At 43.7% G+C, this 20,520-nt stretch overlaps 1 protein-coding gene across 2 annotated transcripts in view; it reads left to right on the top strand.

Moving 5' to 3' along the window:
• The window catches only part of TULP4 (TUB like protein 4), a 411,660-nt gene extending 392,842 nt beyond the window's left edge, over positions 1 to 18,818 (top strand). For both annotated transcript variants that reach the window (XM_077283286.1, XM_077283285.1), the window contains exons 12-15: positions 3,457 to 3,550; positions 4,545 to 4,688; positions 12,958 to 15,524; positions 18,392 to 18,818. In XM_077283286.1, coding sequence (XP_077139401.1) covers positions 3,457 to 3,550; positions 4,545 to 4,688; positions 12,958 to 15,524; positions 18,392 to 18,508 — 2,922 coding nt within the window. In that variant the 3' untranslated portion in view covers positions 18,509 to 18,818. The remainder of the gene's footprint in view (positions 1 to 3,456; positions 3,551 to 4,544; positions 4,689 to 12,957; positions 15,525 to 18,391) is intronic.
• The last annotated feature ends 1,702 nt before the right edge of the window (positions 18,819 to 20,520 follow it).

Genomic DNA, 20,520 nt, shown 5'->3' with positions numbered 1-20,520 from the left:
ATGATTCTCTCTCACAACCCTTATTAATCAACTGCACCTCCATTCGCCTCATGTGGGGACAGAACATATACTATATAAAAAATTAATGCTTCACATTTTTTAATTGTTGAAACATTTTTTATGGCACCTTCCCTGCAATGAAAAGATCCAACCCCTTATTAGAAGAGAATGGAAGAAACGCAAGGAGAGGTTCCTTTTTTTTTTTTACTTTAATTTTTATTGAAAATTTTTAGTAAGTAATAATAAGCTTGCAAAACATTCTTATATAAATGACATGGCAAATCCTCTCATAATAAAATGAGCTTAACTATATCTAGTAGCTCCTTTCAATTCGCACTTTTAAAAGGGATACAAACACAAACATATAAACATTTCATTTATATGTAGCCCTTATAGGCCTTTTATCCGTCATATTCAATAGAACATTGCTGAGACTCCAATAATACTATAAGTAGGAAGTTGCCACCATATCATCTGGGTCAAAAACTAGGACTAACTAAAAACAAAGACACACAGGGCAAATGAAATATGGATTGTGAATGTGTTCTAAACAAATCAACCATTATATTGCTCCCAAAAGTAGTCCCAATATAGTCTCAAAAAGGTCTATTTTAGCATTCAATGAGGCTGTCATATACTCCATTCTACGGATATCTGAGATTCCTTGAAGCAAATCCTGATAAGAAGAAGGGACAATACATTTCCAATAGAGAGCTAGAAGACACATGGCCACCGTTAATATATGTAAGGGGAAACTTAGCTAAATTCCTCCCCATCCCCTTAGGGGTAACATTTAGGATATATATCAATGGGTCTAACTATACATTAGTGTATTGTACCGTTTTTTCCTGTCATGTTTTTATTTTGTTACTAGATGGCGGCCCGATTCTAACGCATCGTGTATTCTAGAATATGCATGTCCACGTAGTATATTGCACATCCCATGTAGTATATTGCCCAGCCACGTAGTATATTGCCCAGCCACGTAGTATATTGCCCAGCCACGTAGTATATTGCCCAGCCACGTAGTATACTGCCCAGCCACTTAGTATTTTGCCCAGCTACGTAGTATATTGCCCAGCTACGTAGTATATTGCCCAGCTACGTAGTATATTGCCCAGCCACATAGTATATTGCCCAGCCACATAGTATATTGCCCAGCCACATAGTATATTGCCCAGCCACGTAGTATACAGCACAGAGCCACGTAGTATACGGCACAGACACGTAGTATACTGCCCAGTCACGTAGTATATTGGCCATTTACGTGGTATGCACCATATCCATGTTAAAAAAAAGAATTAAAATAAAAAATAGTTACGTACTCACCATCCGGAGCCTCCGGATCGAAGCGGCCGGTTACCGATGCTCCTCGCGCGCTCTGGTCTGAAGAGTCATTGCGGTCTCGCGAGATGATGACATAGCGGTCTCGCGAGACCGCACGTCATCATCTCGCGAGACTGCAATGCATGCAGCTTTCACCAGGGCGTCGTGAGGAGCATCGGTAACCGGCCGCTTCGATCCGGAGGCTCCGGATGGTGAGTATGTAACTATTTTTTATTTTTTTTATTATTTTTAACAGATATTTTTACTATTCATGCTGCATAGGCTGCATGAATAGTAAAAAGTTGGTCACACAGGGTTAATAGCAGCGTTAACCGAGTGCGTTACACCACGGTCAACGCTGCCATTAACCCTGTGTGAGCGCTGACCGGAGGGGAGTATGCAGGCGCCGGGCACTGACTGCGTGGAGTAAGGAGCGGCCATTTTCTTCTGGACTGTACGCGTCGCTGATTGGTCGTGGCAATGGGCGTTTTGCCACGACCAATCAGCGACTTGGATTCCATGACAGACAGAGGCCGCGACCAATGAATATCCGTGACAGACAGAAGGACAGAAAGACAGAAGTGACCCTTAGACAATTATACAGTAGACTAGACTGTGGCCCGATTCTAACGCATCGGGTATTCTAGAATATGCATGTCCCCGTAGTATATGGACAATGATGATTCCAGAATTCGCGGCAGACTGTGCCCGTCGCTGATTGGTCGAGGCAACCTTTATGATATCATCGTCGCCATGGCAACCATTATGACATCTACGTCGATACTGTGCCCCGCCCGCCTGGGGGCCTCGACCAATCAGAGATGCGGTATTTCCAGGACAGACAGACAGACAGACAAACCCTTAGACAATTATATATATATAGATTGTGTTTTCTGTATCAAGCCTCAAACATGAGTATTAAAAACACAGATACACTGCGAATCACCCTAAAATTATAAAACAATAAAATATATGTATATATATTTATATACACATATATGCATACTCACATAGATATGTGTGTATATATAATATAAAAATATATAAAACGTGGTGTCAGTGCTCTGTGAAAGATGGGTAAGTGCTACCCAAACAGAGAGGAGAAAACCCAAACAACCGGATAATAGATCCACAGAGAAACACCATACAGGAAGTAAATTATAAAATGCCTTTATTGTATACAATTGGCAACAACATAAATCAACAATTTGTGTGCTATATACAGGACTCAGAGCCAGTTAACATATATGCTCTAATACATAATGACGACCCTATTAGCATATGGCAGTAACCTCAGCAGTGCAAAAAAAATTGTGCAACAGTGCAAAAACGCTCTGGTATAAAAACCGTATTCACCAAAGGTGTGTTTTATATAAGGGCTAAAAAGTGCCTTGTGCCATCTCAAAATATAAATATCATATGCCAATGTAAAGATAAAGTGCCAAGTGCCATCAAAGAAAAGGATAAAGGGTTGATATGTGCTGGGTATTACCTGCAAGGATCGCCACGTCCAATATAACGCATCCCGACAGTCCTTCGTCAGTCCTGACGCGCGTTTCGGACCTACAGTCCTTCGTCAGGCACTTTATCTTTACATTGGCATATGATATTTATATTTTGAGATGGCACAAGGCACTTTTTAGCCCTTATATAAAACACACCTTTGGTGAATATGGTTTTTATACCAGAGCGTTTTTGCACTGTTGCACAATTTTTTTTGCACTGCTGAGGTTACTGCCATATGCTAATAGGGTCGTCATTATGTATTAGAGCATATATGTTAACTGGCTCTGAGTCCTGTATATAGCGCAGAAATTGTTGATTTATGTTGTTGCCAATTGTATACAATAAAGGCATTTTATAATTTACTTCCTGTAGGGTGTTTCTCTGTGGATCTATTATCCGGTTGTTTGGGTTTTCTCCAAACATATGAGTATGTATAGCCTAACAAGCAATATTCAGGGGTGACAGTAATGTTGACTAAAAATTTACATGTATGACACATGGATTTTTTTTTAGGATCAATATTTGAAATATCAGCTTTAACAATGTGATGAACGTTTTTGCAAAAAAAAAAAATGGAAATGTTTGATAAGTCATATTCATGAATAATGTCATCTGTCATTACAGCATAACTATCTTGCTCAGGTCACTTCCAATATATGGGGAACCAAGTTTAAAATAGTAGGATTAGCGGCATTCTTACCAGCTAATCTTGGAGCAGGTAAGCACTTGCTCAATTTAGTCTAGATACAGAATGATTGTACATAATATGGTTCTTCCTTTTTTTCTGTCAATATGTTAATAAAGACATAATGTTTGACATTCTGGCTCAAATTAGAGATATTTTTATTTTTTAATAGAATATCGACTACATTAATTGTATTATTAGTTGCTGCTAAAATGAATACATGGACAACTGTATGTCTCTTTATATAAGTTTTAAAGTGGTTGTCCCATCACACAAAGTGGCTAGTATATCCTATAACTTAATATTTGATGGGGGTCTGACCTCTTGACGATCATCAATCTTTGAAATGAAAAGGTCGCATCTCTACTTAGAGAGGACCTGTCACTTTATGGAAATATTGAATTAAATAGCTTGTAAAAATCCCTGAGCTCCCCTGATTTAACCATTTTTTTCCCATGAGAAATCTCTACGTGTAGTGCAACTGGGCATTTTTTCAGAGAACACACCCCAGAGAAGACTATCGCCTCTCCCTCGCAGATGCTGCTAACCACAGCAAAGCAGTCTGAATCTTCTCTGGGGATATGCGCTTTCACCCGAGACACAGGCAATCACAGCTCAGCAGCTTCTGAAATTACTACACTTCTAGATCAGTTACCAACCTGAGATTGGCAGCGTCTTGGATGGTTAAAAGTGCACGTCCACAGAGAAAACGCTGAAGAAATGCCCAGTTACATTACCAGCAAACATTTCACATATTGTGCTATAAAAGCAACAAATATGAAATCTTCTGCAACGGAGTGATGCATCGCAAAACAGAATACATCAGCAGAATCGTTGGCTCTCTGGGACTTTTCAAGGTATTTAATGCAATTTTTTTAGCAAGTGAATATCGCTGGTAACACCTTTCTGCAAAGCAGGTGGTCAGGACTATGCCAGTATGCCATACAATTAAATGATGGAAATACCTTTTTAATTGTCATTCACATTGTCTGATATCCACACTAACCCTCTTCTTATCATTGTATAGTTATTTATAAGACGAGTTTGCTGCACCTCCAGCCAAGACAGATGACTATTTACCTTCCTGAAGTGCGAAAAATTTCTATGGACTACATAAATTTGCCAGTATTTAATACAAATGTTTTCAGTGAAGATGAAGATGATTTACCAGGTAAGGTTTTTTGTTTTTTTTTAAATCTTCATTAGCATGTTATGTATATTCGAAATTAATCTGTTTTATTGTCACCAATATTTGAATAAAGCAGCAGTTATAAAATCTCTTATAGTCAGCCATGGCTAGTAAAAGGGGTATTCACTATTGTATGTGAGTTTACAGCCTTATACAATTACTACGTAATTACTGGCTTACTATAATTGACAAAATCCAGCTAAAATATTCTGAAGCCTACAAACATGGTAGGAAGTATTTTGGTATGAAAACTAAAGTATTAGCTGAAACCATGATTTTAAGCCAGGGTAATCGTACAGGTTTTCAAAGGCTGCTATGCTTATTTTAAAAGCAGTACTAGCCAGAAGATAGGCTGTTATTGGTAACAGTAAGATAGTAGCACAAAAGAGTAAATCTATGCAACCTAGAGTAAAAATGGGAAACCGGGTCCTTATTTAGTTAGTAAGTTATTACCAACAAGGCTAAGGATCCAGCAAAAATCAGACTGTTCTATCCCTGCATAAAAAGGTTATCCTGTATTAACTGTTATTACTCCATAGACTCAGAGGCAGGTAAAATAACAAATTGAGCTTTTACTCACTCTCCCCTGGTCCAGTGGTACCTTTCCGCCACTGTTCCAGTTTTTGTTGATTGGCCACAGTGGTGGCCATGTTTCATGTTTACAAGTATCCATAACCGCTGTGTCAATCACTGAGCTTAGGGTCTCTACCGATGGAGGCCACATGAGCTGCTGAGTCCATCCAGTGATTGGCTGCAGTGCTATGGACCATAATGTCACCTCTGCAACCAATTAACAAAACTTGGAGTGCAGGCAAAGAGGCCATGGAGAATGAGTACAAGCTCTATTTGTTATTTCACAGGCTAAGAGACTAATACAATCTAAAACTGGAAACACCGACGCGGCTGTTCTGATCGGTGTGGAGACACGGAGGTCAGTGAGTGCTCTCGTCTGCGGGCCCGGCTGTCTTTAGAAAGATTGTGTGGACCAGGGCTCATACCACTGAATGCCGGCTCTCTCTTCCATGGGTAGAACACTACTCAGACAAAACAGAGAGAGGGTAAAACAGTGTGGCATTAATATATTGAGCCACCAACACAATAGTGATTAGGGAATAGACCCAGTGAATACTCAAGATGGTGCAAATTACAGAGTCTCACCCTTACGCTGACTCGCTGGGATTAGTGCGTCTTCCAGTGTCAAATACCCCTAAGCTTATCTCCTGTAGAGTCACACGGACCAGAAGAAAGTCTCTTTATATAGTTCACAACTGGACTTCAACCAGCATCCAGTGGTAAAAGAGAGATGTGAATGAGGCCAACCTGCGTTGTTTGATTATACACTGACAGGAGCGTCATCGGTCCCGCTGTGTATAACGCTGAGGTCAGTTTATCAGCTGATGAGCTCCGGTGATCTCACTAATGGCATTATCGCTGCGTGGAAATTTCTGACACAAAGGTGGTGCCGTGAGATCACCGGGGGCTCATCAGCTGATGAACTCTGGTGAACCTTGTCGCCGCAGCTCAGTACTACACACTGCAGGAGCGATTACATGCTCCTGTCAGTGTGTGGGCGGCTGTGCTTCAGAACAGTCACATCAGTAACTGCTCGCAAAGTCATCAGCATCGTCGTACGACATTATGGAATATTATCTACTCTGCGAACAGGTGAGGAATATTGTTTATTATTTTAAATCTCTTACAGGGGACAATGGTTTTACTGGAATGGGCTATGACTTGAGTATGGTTTAATTTAGATTCATTAAAGGAATCTGTCATTATTTCAAATAAAGGACTTTATTGTGTGTGTGTGCGTGTTTTTTTATAATATCACTATGGGGTTAGTAGTATAGGCGCCTCTCCATTGTTAACCTCTGGGCTTAATGTCACCTGACAATACAAAGGTGACCTCGACCCCCCACTATCACCTCACTCGCCACCGCACCATCTTATGGATGCGCTATTTCTAGGGCGTCTGAAAGCTTATGTTTTTAGTCTGGGAGGGGGCCAATATCCATGGCCCCTTCCTATGCTATTAATATCAGTCCACTGCTGTCTGCCTAGTCTTTGCTGGTTAGATTTTACAGGGAGAGCCTATGTCAATTTTTTTCTGGGGTCCCACTGTAACCTAGTGAGTAAAGGCTGATCAAACAGCTGTGAGCTAATATTAATAGCCTTGGAAACTTTATGGCTATTGGGTCCTTCCCAGAATATTAACATCAGGCCCCAGCCATCGCCTTTTCTTCTGCTGGTTATAAAAATGATGCAGGAGCCCACAGAATTCTTTTTTCATTTTTTGTAAAACGTAACAGTTGCTGTTTGGTTACAGCCTATGTAGGTTATTATTATTATTTATTATTATAGCGCCATTTATTCCATGGCGCTTTACATGTGAGGAGGGGTATACATAATGAAAACAAGTACAATAATCTTGAACAATACAAGTCACAACTGGTACAGGAAGAGAGAGGACCCTGCCCCTGAGGGCTCACAATCTACAAGGGATGGGTGAGGATGGAGCTGGTCGTGCAGTGGTTTGGTTGATCGGTTGTAGGCTTGTCAGAAGAGGTGGGTCTTCAGGTTCTTTTTGAAGGTTTCGATGGTAGGTGAGAGTCTGATATGTTTTGGTAGAGAGTTCCAGAGTAGGGGTGATGCGCGAGAGAAATCTTGTATGCGATTGTGGGAATAGGAGATAAGAGGGGAGGAGAGAAGGAGATCTCTTGAGGATCGGAGGTTGCGTGCAGGAAAATACCGAGAGACGAGGTCACAGATGTATGGAGGAGACAGGTTGTGGATGGCTTTGTATGTCATGGTTAGGCTTTTGTGCTGAAGTCTCTGGGTAATGGGGAGCCAGTGAAGGAATTGACAGAGGGGAGAGGCCGGGGAATAGCGGGGAGACAGGTGGATTAGTCGGGCAGCTGAGTTTAGAATAGATTGGAGGGGTGCGAGAGTGTTAGAGGGGAGGTCACAGAGCAGGAGGTTACAGTAGTCGAGGCGGAGATGATGGGGGCATGGACTAGGGTTTTTGCAGATTCTTGGTTTAGGAATGTACGGATCCGTGAAATATTTTTGAGTTGAAGGCAGCAGGAAGTTGAAAGGGCTTGGATATGTGGTTTGAAGGAGAGATCAGTGTCAAGGATTACCCCGAGACAGCGAGCTTGTGGGACTGGGGAGAGTGCGCAGCCGTTTACTGTAATGGATAGGTTCGTTGGGGGAAAGATGATGAATTCTGTTTTGTCCATGTTAAGTTTTAGAAATCTAGCAGAGAAGAAGGATTAAATAGTGGATAGACATTGAGGGATTCTGGTTAGTAGGGTGGTGATATCCGGTCCAGAGATGTAGATCTGTGTGTCGTCAGCATAGAGATGATACTGAAAACCGTGAGATTATATGGGTTGTCCCAGGCCAAAAGTGTAAATGGAGAAGAGCAAGGGCCCTAGAACTGAACCTTGCGGGACTCCGACAGATAGGGGGTGAGGTGAGGAGGTGGTGTGTGAGTGGGAGACGCTGAATGTCCGGTCAGTTAGGTATGACGAGATTCAGGATAGGGCCAAGTCTGTGATGCCAAGGGATGAGAGGGTCTGCAGCAACAGGGAATGGTCCACTGTGTCAAAGGCAGAGGACAGGCCCAGGAGAAGGAGGATAGAGTAGTGTCGCTTGCTTTTGGCGGTTTATAGGTCATTAGTGACCTTAGTTGGGGCAGTCAGTGGAGTGGTGTGACCGGAAGCCTGATTGTAAGCCGTCGAAGAGGGAGCAGGAAGATAGATAGGAGGACAGTTAAAGATGGACGTGTTGTTCCAGTAGTTTTGAGGCATAGGGGAGAAGTGATATAGGGCAATAGCCAGATATACAGAGGATGGGTCAAGAGAGGGCTTTTTGAGGATAGGTGTGATTGAGACATGTTTAAAGCTTGAGGGGAAACCACCAGTTGTGAGTGATAGGTTGAAGAGATGGGTTAGGGTTGGGATGTAGACTGGCGAGGTCTGGGATGAAGTGGGAAGGGATCGGGTCAAGTGCCCAGGTGGTAAGATGCCATCTTGAGAGTAGAGTGGCGAGTAGATCTTCTGTAATGGTGGAGAAGTTGGTTTTGGAGGTGGAGGGCTGGGTACTTGGGAGGAAGGGCTCTGGGGGTTGTCGACTAGAACTGTCTCTGATGTTCTCAATCTTCTGCTTGAAAAATGAGGCAAAGTCTTCAGCTGAGATGAGTGGGGAGGGAGGGGGTGTTGGGGAACGGAGGAGAGAATTGAAGGTGTTGAATAACTGTTTAGGGTTGTGAGACAGGGAGGATATGAGATGAGAAGTAGATTTTTTTACTGTGGCGAGTGTGGTCTTGAAAGTAGTGAAGGACTGTTTGAATGCAATGAAGTGCTCGTTGAAGTGGCATCTTTTCCATCTCCTCTCAGCAGCCCTGGAAGCTCGCCTCAGTTCTTTGGTCAGGCTGGTGTGACAGGGCTGTCTGTTGATTTTGCGAGCTTTGGTATGTGTGAGAAGAGCAAGAGATTCCAAAGCTACAGCTATTGAGGTATTATATAGAGCGGCAGCGTCATCCGCATTGTGTAGGGAACTTATGTCTGTGAGAGGGAGGAGGGATTCAGAGAGTGAGTGTAGATCAAGATGTTTAAGATTTCTGCGAGAGTGTGCAAAGTTTGTGGGGTGGGGATTGTAGACAAGGAGTGGATAGGGAAGAGAATGTGAGTAGATTGTGGTCAGAAAGAGGAAGAGGTGAGTTAGAGAGGTTAGATAGGGAGCAGAGGCGGGTGAAGATGAGGTCCAGTGTGTGACCATCTTTGTGAGTGGCTGCAGAAGACCATTGGGTGAGGCCAAAGGAGGAAGTGAGAGATAGACGTTTAGTGGCAGCTGAGAGGGAAGTGTCAATGGGTATGTTGAAGTCGCCCATGATGATAGTGGAGATGTCCGCAGAAAGGAAATTAAGTATCCAGGTGGTGAAGTGATCAAAGAAGGTGGTGGCTGGCCCAGGGGGCGGTAAATGACTGCCAGTTGGAGGTTGAAGGGGGAGTAGATGCGCACAGAGTGCACCTCAAAGGAAGGGAGGGTAACAGAGGGTGGTAGTGGGATGTGGGTGAAGGAGCAGTTATCTGACAGGAGAAAACCAACTCCTCCGCCATGCTTGCTGCTGGGGCAGGGTGTGTGAGAAAGGTGGAAGCCACCATACGAAAGTGCCGCAGGAGAGGCTGCATCAGAAGGGGTGAGCCAGGTTTCGGTGATGGCGAGGAAGGGAAGTTTGTTAGTAATAAAAAGATTATGGATGTAGGAAAGCTTGTTGCAGACAGAGCGAGCGTTCCATAGAGCTCCTGTTAGTGGGACTGGGAAAGTGGGGGCCGGGCAAATGGGTATAAGGTTAGAGAAGTTACGGAAAGTTCTGATAGAGCGTGGATGGGAGGTAGAACTAACTGTGGGGATGTGGTGAAGAGGACCAGGATTTGGAGAGATATCACCAGCAGTGAGAAGGAGCAGAGAAAGTGTTAGCAGGTGGGAGCAGGAGAGGGCATGAGGTGGCTGTCTGCTTTGAGACAGAGGATTGTATGTTGAGGAACAGTTCTGAGGAGGAGGTGATATGGATGGGGAGGATTGAAGAAGAGATGAACAGTTCCTTACTAGGTGTAGGAATTAGGGGAGTTAGCAGAAAGTGAAAGATTATTGGGGTGATAGTGAAAATAAACAGAAACACTGTTTACAGTGACTGGCCAGTTACCTTCAGTTCCCTTTTGGTTCAATTCTGGCTTTAATTCTACATTAGTCAGGTTCATTCTGTTAATGGTACTACATAGGCTGGTGTGTGTGTGTGTGTGTGTGTGTGTGTGTGTGTGTGTGTGTGTGTGTGTTTAACTCTTTACTTACCGATTTAATAATGAGGTGTCTGGCTGAAAGGGTCTAAATTGACTGGGTGTTGTCCTTAATGTAACTATCTCTTCTTATATAACACTAGATGGCAGCCCGATTCTAAAGAATCGGGAGTCTAGAATCCATATATACTTTATTTATTCAAATGTAAGAATAATACAATTAATAAATAATAGTAAGAAAGAACAAAAAATGGCTGCACTCACCAGCTCTTGACAATTCTTGACAGTACGGCACATTTCTGATTGGTCGCTCGCGGCAGGCGGCCACCAATCAGAAAAGTGCCGCGCACCACGAAGGCATATATCTTTGTCCACCCTGAGCGGGTGTAGGACGCTGGTGACGTCACTTATCTCCGGACATTATCTCCGGACAAAGCCACGGAAGTTGGCACAAATTGCCGGAAGTAGTATTCTAGGCAATTATATATTAGATTTTAATGTTATCAGTGTTTACCTTTGAACGTTTATATTGTATTGTCCTGTCACCAGCCATGTGTACGATTATCGGCCGAAAGCCTCTCTGGAACCAATAATCACCCCATGTAAAGGTATCTTTATAAGTTAAAGATTCAGAATACTATGACTTTTATCATATCCTGAACAGTCAAGTTTTTTATGAACCGTTAAGGTTTTCTGGTTGAAGTAAAAAAAACTCTGAGTGTTTACAGTTTGAAACCATAAAATGTTGAAAAATTATGTCATTCTTGAGTATATCACTCAATGGTGCTCATAAACGTGTCAAATTTGATCTATAATATACTTTAATATACGTTACTTTAATCTTTAATATACTTAAGAACAGGGCCCCAGACATCACACAGGGGGTCTGAAACACCGCACAGTGGTCCAAAATATCGCTGTGCTCTGCCTGGGGCCCCATATGCTGCCTGGGGCCCCTGTGCTCTGCCTGGGGCCCCATATGCTGCCTGGGGCCCCTGTGCTCTGCCTGGGGCCCCTGTGCTCTGCCTGGGGCCCCTGTGCTCTGCCTGGGGCCACTGTGCTCTGCCTGGGGCCCCATATGCTGCCTGGGGCCCCTGTGCTCTGCCTGGGGCCCCTGTGCTCTGCCTGGGGCCCCATGTTCTGCCTGGGGCCCCTGTGCTCTGCCTGGGGCCCCTGTGCTCTGCCTGGGGCCCCTATGCTCTGCCTGGGACCACTGTGCTCTGCCTGGGGCCCCATATGCTGCCTGGGGCCCCTGTGCTCTGCCTGGGGCCCCTGTGCTCTGCCTGGGGCCCCATGTTCTGCCTGGGGCCCCTGTGCTCTGCCTGGGGCCACTGTGCTCTGCCTGGGGCCCCATGTTCTGCCTGGGGCCACTGTGCTCTGCCTGGGGCCCCTGTGCTCTGCCTGGGGCCCCATATGCTGCCTGGGGCCCCTGTGCTCTGCCTGGGGCCCCATATGCTGCCTGGGGCCCCTGTGCTCTGCCTGGGGCCACTGTGCTCTGCCTGGGGCCCCATATGCTGCCTGGGGCCACTGTGCTCTGCCTGGGGCCCCATATGCTGCCTGGGGCCCCTGTGCTCTGCCTGGGGCCCCATATGCTGCCTGGGGCCCCTGTGCTCTGCCTGGGGCCCCTGTGCTCTGCCTGGGCCCCATGTTCTGCCTGGGGCCCCTGTGCTCTGCCTGGGGCCCCTGTGCTCTGCCTGGGGCCCCATATGCTGCCTGGGGCCCCTGTGCTCTGCCTGGGGCCCCATATGCTGCCTGGGGCCCCTGTGCTCTGCCTGGGGCCCCTGTGCTCTGCCTGGGGCCCCATATGCTGCCTGGGGCCCCTGTGCTCTGCCTGGGGCCCCTGTGCTCTGCCTGGGGCCCCTGTGCTCTGCCTGGGGCCCCATGTTCTGCCTGGGGCCCCTGTGCTCTGCCTGGGGCCCCATATGCTGCCTGGGGCCCCTGTGCTCTGCCTGGGGCCCCATATGCTGCCTGGGGCCACTGTGCTCTGCCTGGGGCCCCATAGGCTGCCTGGGGCCCCTGTGCTCTGCCTGGGACCACTGTGCTCTGCCTGGGGCCCCATATGCTGCCTGGGGCCCCTGTGCTCTGCCTGGGTGTAGGACACTGGTGACGTCACTTATCTCCGGACATTAGCTCCGGACATTATCTCCGGACATTAGCTCCGGACAAAGCCACGGAAGTTGGCACAAATTGCAGGAAGTAGTATTCTAGGCAATTATATATTAGATGATCTAACTGTCTGCACTCACCTTTTGAATAGATGAATAGATTAATTGATGATTCTAGGATGGGGCATCGATACATATTTTTAATAGTATTTTTCTCTCTTCATTCTACAGTATTTATATCTATCACTGCCACTCAGTGGTCAACTTCTTGTATTTAAGTTAAAATGCTTATTTATTTTTATTTATTTTTTTTTCAAATTTTTATTTTTTTTCCCTCTCTTACAGTAACTGGAACTTCTGGGGCACCTGAAAATAATCCACCTTGCACTGTGAACATCCCCATTGCGCCTATCCATAGCTCTGCCCAAGCTATGTCACCAACTCAAAGCATTGGCTTAGTTCAGTCATTGTTAGCAAATCAAAATGTACAACTAGAGATTTTGGCCAATCAAATGGTAGCCCCAGCACCACAAGATCATTCAACGGAAAATACTGTTCCGTATCCTGCACAGAATCGATATTCTAATCCAGGGCAAGTAATATTTGGTGGAGTTGAAATGAGCCGCATGTTGCAACCTGCCCAGCATCCTTTGCCTCACCCACCCCAGAATGCAGTAAAGATGTCCATGGAGCACACCGAACGAGACCATGACCTTCCCCAAAAATCAAAATCTATACATTCAGTTCCTCAGTTTGCAGAAGCAGATGCTGTAATTTTCTCCACTGTTCAAGAAATGCAGTTGAACAAACTCAATCCTCCCCCACCATATCCAGGAACAATCCCAGCTCCTCCAACTTCAGCAGCACCTCCACCACCAATTCCACAGCCTCCTGTAGATCTCTGCCTAAAAAAGGGAGATTTTTCCTTGTTCTCTAGTGCGCACTACCAGACTCCACTAGGTTATGAAAGAATAACAACATTTGATAGCAGTGGCAATGTGGAAGAGGTGTGCAGACCACGAACTCGAATATTGTGCACTCAAAATACTTATACTCTTCCAGGCCCAGGAAGCTCTGCAACACTAAGAGTTTCTGCAACGGAAAAGAAGATTAAACAACCTTGTACTAGTGCCACACTGAATAGACTGCATGTTCCTCGGTATTCTATACCCCCTGGAGATCCACCACCATATCCTGAGATTGCTGCACAGCTTGCTCAAAGCAGGGGTGCAGCTCAAAGAATAGACAGCAGTCTCATCCACGCTACTCTACGGAGAAATAGTCGTGAAGCTACTCTTAAAATGGCTCAGATGGCTGATAACCAGAGGGCAACACTACAACATCTACCCAAATCAAAGAGCAATGTTGTTACTGGACAGTACCAACAGAGGACACCAACAGCATTGTACACATGCAGCCAGTGTAGCAGTAGCACTGGAGTTATCAGCAGTAGCATCAGTAATCATAATAGTAATATAATCACCAGCACTATTGGTGCTGGAAATATTCGCCCTGACCTCTCCTCAACCTGTAGTCCTCAACAGAGTACTGTTATAGTTCACTCTGCCAGCACGACTCCTTTAGCTTCTCAGTCATCTTATAACCTTTTAAGTCCTGCTGAAAATTGCAGAGACAGGACAGACTATATAAACTCTGCCTTTACAGAAGATGAATCGGTTTCTCAACATTGCCAAGTAGAAAAGCCAGTCATGCATATTAACCTGGCTGAGGCAGGGCTAACAATAAAATGCCCCCCACCATACCAGTGGGACCCAATGGTAAGTGAGGATGTATGGGTTCCACAGGAAAGGACAGCTCACAACACATTGCCAATTCCCAAAAGACCTCCTCCCTTAATATTAGGACAAGGCCAACATCACGATATGTCACGTGTGCCATTTATTTCTCCTAAGTCAACCACAAGCCCCATTTCTACATTCCAGTCAACTTTTGGTGTTGGTATACCTTTTACTGGAAGTTATAATATACCACCTCCTCTTCAACAAGTACAAAAACCTTGCTCCCCAAAAGAGGCCCTAGCTCCAACACAGTTTGTTCAACAGGAGCCTGCTATACTAGTACAACCAGCATATCCACCCAATTTGCCTTGTTGCCCTTTGCCACCCATGTATCCAGGAAGCAGTAATTGCAATGGGTTGCAACTTCCTGCAATAGCTTTGCACCCATGGAATACCTACAGTACATGTCCCCCTGTTCCAAGTTCACAGGCTGCTCTTCCACCAAAGCCTCTTTTGTTGCCGGAAAAACCTATCATTGCTCCTCAGCTTGAGCTCCACAGTACTGGGGGTACAGAGGTAATGGCGGAAACTGCTGATAATTTCCAAGAAGTCCTTTCCTTGACAGAGAGCCCGATATCCCAGAGAACAGACAAATTTGCTAAGAAAAATCGAAAGCGTTTGGATAGCAAAGCAGAAGAAGGAAACGTTCAGGCTATTACTGAGGGCAAGGTGAAAAAGGATGCAAGAACTTTGGGTGACTTTAATTCTCTCATATCTAGCCCCCGACTTGGAAGAGAAAAAAAGAAGGTCAAAAGTCAGAAAGATCAGCTAAAGTCCAAGAAGCTAAATAAGACAAATGAATTTCAAGATAGTTCAGAAAGTGAACCGGAGCTCTTCATTAGTGGAGATGAGCTGATGAATCAGAGCCAGAGCAATAAAAAGGGTTGGAAAACAAAGCGGAACCTCAGAACAGCTAGTGACTTGGATGAATTTAAGTGTCGAAAAGCAAATGATAAGGATGACGGCAGATTGGGAAGTCAAGGATTTGTATATGTTATGGCCAACAAGCAGCCTCTTTGGAATGAGGCAACACAGGTCTACCAGTTGGACTTTGGAGGTCGGGTTACTCAGGAATCTGCAAAAAATTTTCAAATAGAACTGGAAGGTAGACAGGTATGGAAAATATTTTTTTTCAATATTTAAGAAGACTTTTATAAACTAAGTATTTATAAATGAAACGATTATGTATATTTACACATTCACATCCATTTTATTACAACAATTCATCAAAACATTTAAAAATAAAACAACTTTAAATATTGCCTTGATTTAATAGAAAAATACAGTTTTTTTGGTCAACAAACTCCAGATAACCCTTTTAGAGTAATAGTGTAAACAGCGGAAACAGATGTGTTGAGACCAGTGATGTCACTTGCGGAGGAGACACGGCACTGGTCTATGCACGCTGGATATTCTGACAATGCACTCGTTACTGCTGATCTGAGCGGGCAACAGAGTGCACTGTCATAATGCTCATCACACAGTGCACAGCACGCAAGAACTAGAATCAATGATGGCGCTTACTTTCGGGGAGGAATCAGAGGCGCTGGCAGTGACTGCAGCCTCTGCCCCCTGATGACGCTTCTTTTGATTGTCCCAGCATGCACTGGTATTCTCAAACAGTGTCGTCAAAAAGGAAGGGAAAAAAAATTGTAAACCAGTTAGATAGTTTAGCTAGGGATGGATAGGACATTTTTATTTCAAGTATATTAGAAAATAGTTTAGATTATGGCACTAGGTAGTGGTTTAGGATGAAAATTACTTTGTACTTCAAACCACACCTTTAAATGTTTTAGGCTGGTTTCACATTTGCGTTTTTTGCCGCTGCGTTTTAGCGCAAAAAAAGCATGCGTTTTTTTCCTATATTTAACATTAAAAACGCATGCGTTTTTTTTGTATGCGTTTTGCCGCGTTTGACGACGCATGCGTCTTTTCTATGCTTGCGTTTGATTGCAGAAATGCAACATGTAGTAATTTCTAGAGGCGTTTTTTTGCGGCCAAAAAACGTATTGCTGTCTATGTAAACGCATGCGTTTTTAAGCACATGCGTTTGGTTGCGTTTTAAACGCATGCGTTTCAATAGAAAAAAACAAGAATACACACTGATAAGCCCCCCCCCCCAACCATCAAGGTGATAAAGGGATCCAAACCCTAACCCTGATAAGCCACCCCCCACCATCAAGGTGATAAAGGGATCCAAACCCTAACCCTGATAAGCCACCCCCCACCATCAAGGTGATAAAGGGATCCAAACCCTACCCCTAACCCTAACCCTGATAAGCCACCCCCCACCATCAAGGTGATAAAGGGATCCAAACCCTACCCCTAACCCTAACCCTGATAAGCCACCCCCCACCATCAAGGTGATAAAGGGATCCTAACCCTAACCCTGATAAGCCACCCCCCCACCATCAAGGTGATAAAGGAATCCAAACCCTAACCCTAGCTATTTCTATTTATAGTGGGTTTTCTAGATGATTTTGATGATTGGCAGCTGTCACACACTTCTCAGCATGCGTTTTAAAAACGTAAACGCAGGAAAAAACACATGTAAACGCGGCAAAACGCCGCGTTTTTTTTACAGCGTGCAAAAACGCATGCGTTTAAAAAATGCAGCGTTTGCACGCGTTTACATGCGTTTTTTTCACCACCTGCGTTTGCGTTTAAAACGCTGCGTTTTTAAACCCAAATGTGAAACTAGCCTAAGTTGGGTTGGTAGTGACAGCTGGGTAGAGGGACTGGAGGAGGTGAAAGGTAATAGTGTCACTGTGGCAGGTAGTGGGGTGAGAAGAAGCAAGGAGCCTGATTCCTTCTTATATTATTGGTTCAAAGATAGAAGGTGAACTTGATGAAGACAGTAAGGGAAGTGGACACTATAATTTGAGAATTTGGAGCAAATTTACTGTCATATATGGTCATTTTTTTCTTTGAAATAAATGCCCAGATTGTCAGTACTAAAGATGATAGCGACCTGCACTTTAAGAGTAAGATGTCAATTGTTTAGAATTGTTGAACAGTGAGGTGATGAGGCTGGCAAAGTAGACAGGTGAGATGAAGGTCAGAGTTATATGTTTTGAGTATAACCTTAAAATGGATGAAGTCTTCAGCCAGGAGTGACTTTCTCCACAGAAACCAAGCACCCATAGAGTACTGCTGGAGAAAATATGTTTGCTGCGTAGCTAGGATGAGTGTCATCTGTGCCAGGTTTCTTTGTGTGTAGGGGATGCAGCTCCATATAGAGCAATTTCCAGTGTTCTAATATAATGGATTGCAGCTAAGTCAGGACAGGAGAGGCAGGCTATTGGGGCCAATGATGACTGTACATTCTTGATAGGTTTCTGGATAAAGATGGCCCAGAAATTTTTGTACGTGTGTTTTTTAGGGATGTTACTCATAGGATGACAAATCTTGACAAAGAAGATTATGGTCAGACAGTGAGAGAGGGGAGTAAGTAAAATAATACACTGATCAGAGAATTGGAGAAGAGCAGGTTGTGTATTTCTGTCTTAATGCGTAGGAGAATTAGTAAGCTGTGAAAAGCATAGAGAGGAGGTTACAGGTAGAAGATTACCATCCTGTTCAATACTATGGTTGTTTAGGCACAAAGTAGATTTTTAGGACAATTTTCCATGTTTAGTGTGCCTGTAAGTGGTTAGCTGATAGCTGTGGTACTTTGCCAGTTCCCAAGTGCAAGTGACTGCTGCTGTTCTGGTCTCAGTGTCTTGTGCCACCTACAGTAGTGGTTGCAGTGATCACATGTACTTTTAACATACCGTCAACGCTACAGCACATCAACAGAGACCGGAGCAACATCACTGAATCTGGGATTGGTGAGTATAGCTATGTTGGTTATTTTCTACAGTTGTTACCCTATGGACATAAAAAAAATAATCCTGAACAATCCTGTTAAATGTAGATTGAGCTTGTCTTGCAAAATGTCTTGTAAAATAAATTGGCCTTTTTCTTCTTTCCTTGACTAGGTAATGCAATTTGGAAGGATTGATGGCAATGCCTACATTTTAGACTTTCAATATCCCTTTTCAGCCGTCCAAGCCTTTGCTGTTGCTCTGGCTAATGTAACTCAGCGTCTCAAATGAGACAAAACTATGGAATGGGAACATTTCAACAACCGTGGATAAAGCAACGTTTTAATAGTATAGAAGACGCAAATCGGACAGCAAGAAAAAATAAAAATTATTACAACTGGAAAGAAGTATAAATTCCTGTGTGAAGGCCCTCGTGTTGTTTTCCTTATTTTTTACATGCAATTTTGCTGATTGAACAAGAGCCATTAAGTGTCCTGATGGGAATGTGACTGTAGACCGGTCTGTTGTGTTTGGTTTAATAGATGTTAGAATATTACATTGACAAACTGCCTTATTTATTTATATATATATATATATATATATATATATATATATGCACACACACATATATATATATATATATATATATATATATATATATATATATATATATATATATATATATATATATATATATATATATATATATATATATATATATATATATTGTACAGACCAGAAGTTTGGACACACCTTCTCATTTAAAGATTTTTCTGTATTTTCATGAATATGAAAATGGTACATTCACACTGAAGGCATCAAAACTATGGATTAACACATGTGGAATTATGTTCTTAACATAAAAGTGTGAAACAACTGAAGTTATGTCTTATATTCTAGGTTCTTCAAAGTAGCCACCTTTTGCTTTGATGACTGCAGTGCACACTCTTGGCATTCTCTTGATGAGCTTCAAGAGGTAGTCACGGGGAATGGTCTTCCAACAATTTTGAAGGAGTTCACAGAGATGCTGAGCACTTGTTGGCCCTTTTGCCTTCAATCTGCGGTCCAGCTCACCCCAAACCATCTCGATTGGGTTCAGGTCTGGTGACTGTGGAAGCCAGGTCATCTGGCGTAGCATCCCATCACTCTCCTTCTTGGTCAAATAGCCCTTACACAGCCTGGAGGTGTGTTTGGGGTCATTGTCCTGTTGGAAAATAAATGATGGTCAAACTAAACGCAAACCGGATGGAATAGCATGCCGCTGCAAGATGCCGTGGTAGCCATGCTGGTTCAGTTTGCCTTCAGTTTTGAATAAATCCTCAAGTGTCACCAGCAAAGCACCCCCACACCATCACACCTCCTCCTCCATGCTTCACGGTGGGAACCAGGCATGTAGAGTCCATCCGTTCACCTTTTCTGCCTCACACAAAGAAACGGTGGTTGGAACCAAAGATCTCAAATTTGGACTCATCAGACCAAAGCACAGATTTCCATTGGTCTAATATCCATTCCTTGTGTTCTTTAGCTCAAACAAGTCTCTTCTGCTTGTTGCCTGTCCTTAGCAGTGGTTTCCTAGCAGCTATTTTACCATGAAGGCCTGCTGCACAAAGTCTCCTCTTAACAGTTGTTGTAGAGATGTGTCTGCTGCTAGAACTCTGTGTGGCATTGACCTGGTCTCTAATCTAAGTTGCTGTTAACCTGCGATTTATGAGGCTGGTGACTTGGATAAACTTATCCTCAGAAGCAGAGGTAACTCTTGGTCTTCCTTTCCTGGGGCGGTCCTCATGTGAGCCAATTTCTTTGTAGCGCTTGATGCTTTTTGCCATTGCACTTGGGGACACTTTCAAAGTTTGCCCAATTTTTCGGACCGACTGACCTTTATTTCTTAAAGTTATGATGGCCACTCGTTTTTCTTTACTTAGCTGCTTTTTTCTTGCCATAATACAAATTCTAACAGTCTATTCAGTAGGACTATCAGCTGTGTATCCACCAGACTTCTGCACAACACAACTGATGGTCCCAACCCCATTTATAAGGCAAGGAATCCCACTTATTAAACTTGACAGGGCACACCTGTGAATTGAAAACCATTCCCGGTGACTACCTCTTGAAGCTCATCAAGAGAATGCCAAGAGTGTACAAAGCATTCATCAAAGCAAAAGGTGGCTACTTTGAAGAACCTAGAATATAAGACATATTTTCAGTTGTTTCACACTTTTTTGTTAAGTATATAATTCCACATGTGTTAATTCATAGTTTTGATTCCTTCAGTGTGAATGTACAATTTTCATAGTCATGAAAAT

The sequence above is a fragment of the Ranitomeya variabilis genome, chromosome 2 (genome assembly GCF_051348905.1).
Source record: "Ranitomeya variabilis isolate aRanVar5 chromosome 2, aRanVar5.hap1, whole genome shotgun sequence".
NCBI classification, from domain to species: Eukaryota; Metazoa; Chordata; class Amphibia; order Anura; family Dendrobatidae; genus Ranitomeya; species Ranitomeya variabilis.
This window is presented reverse-complemented; position numbering and strand designations above follow the sequence as displayed.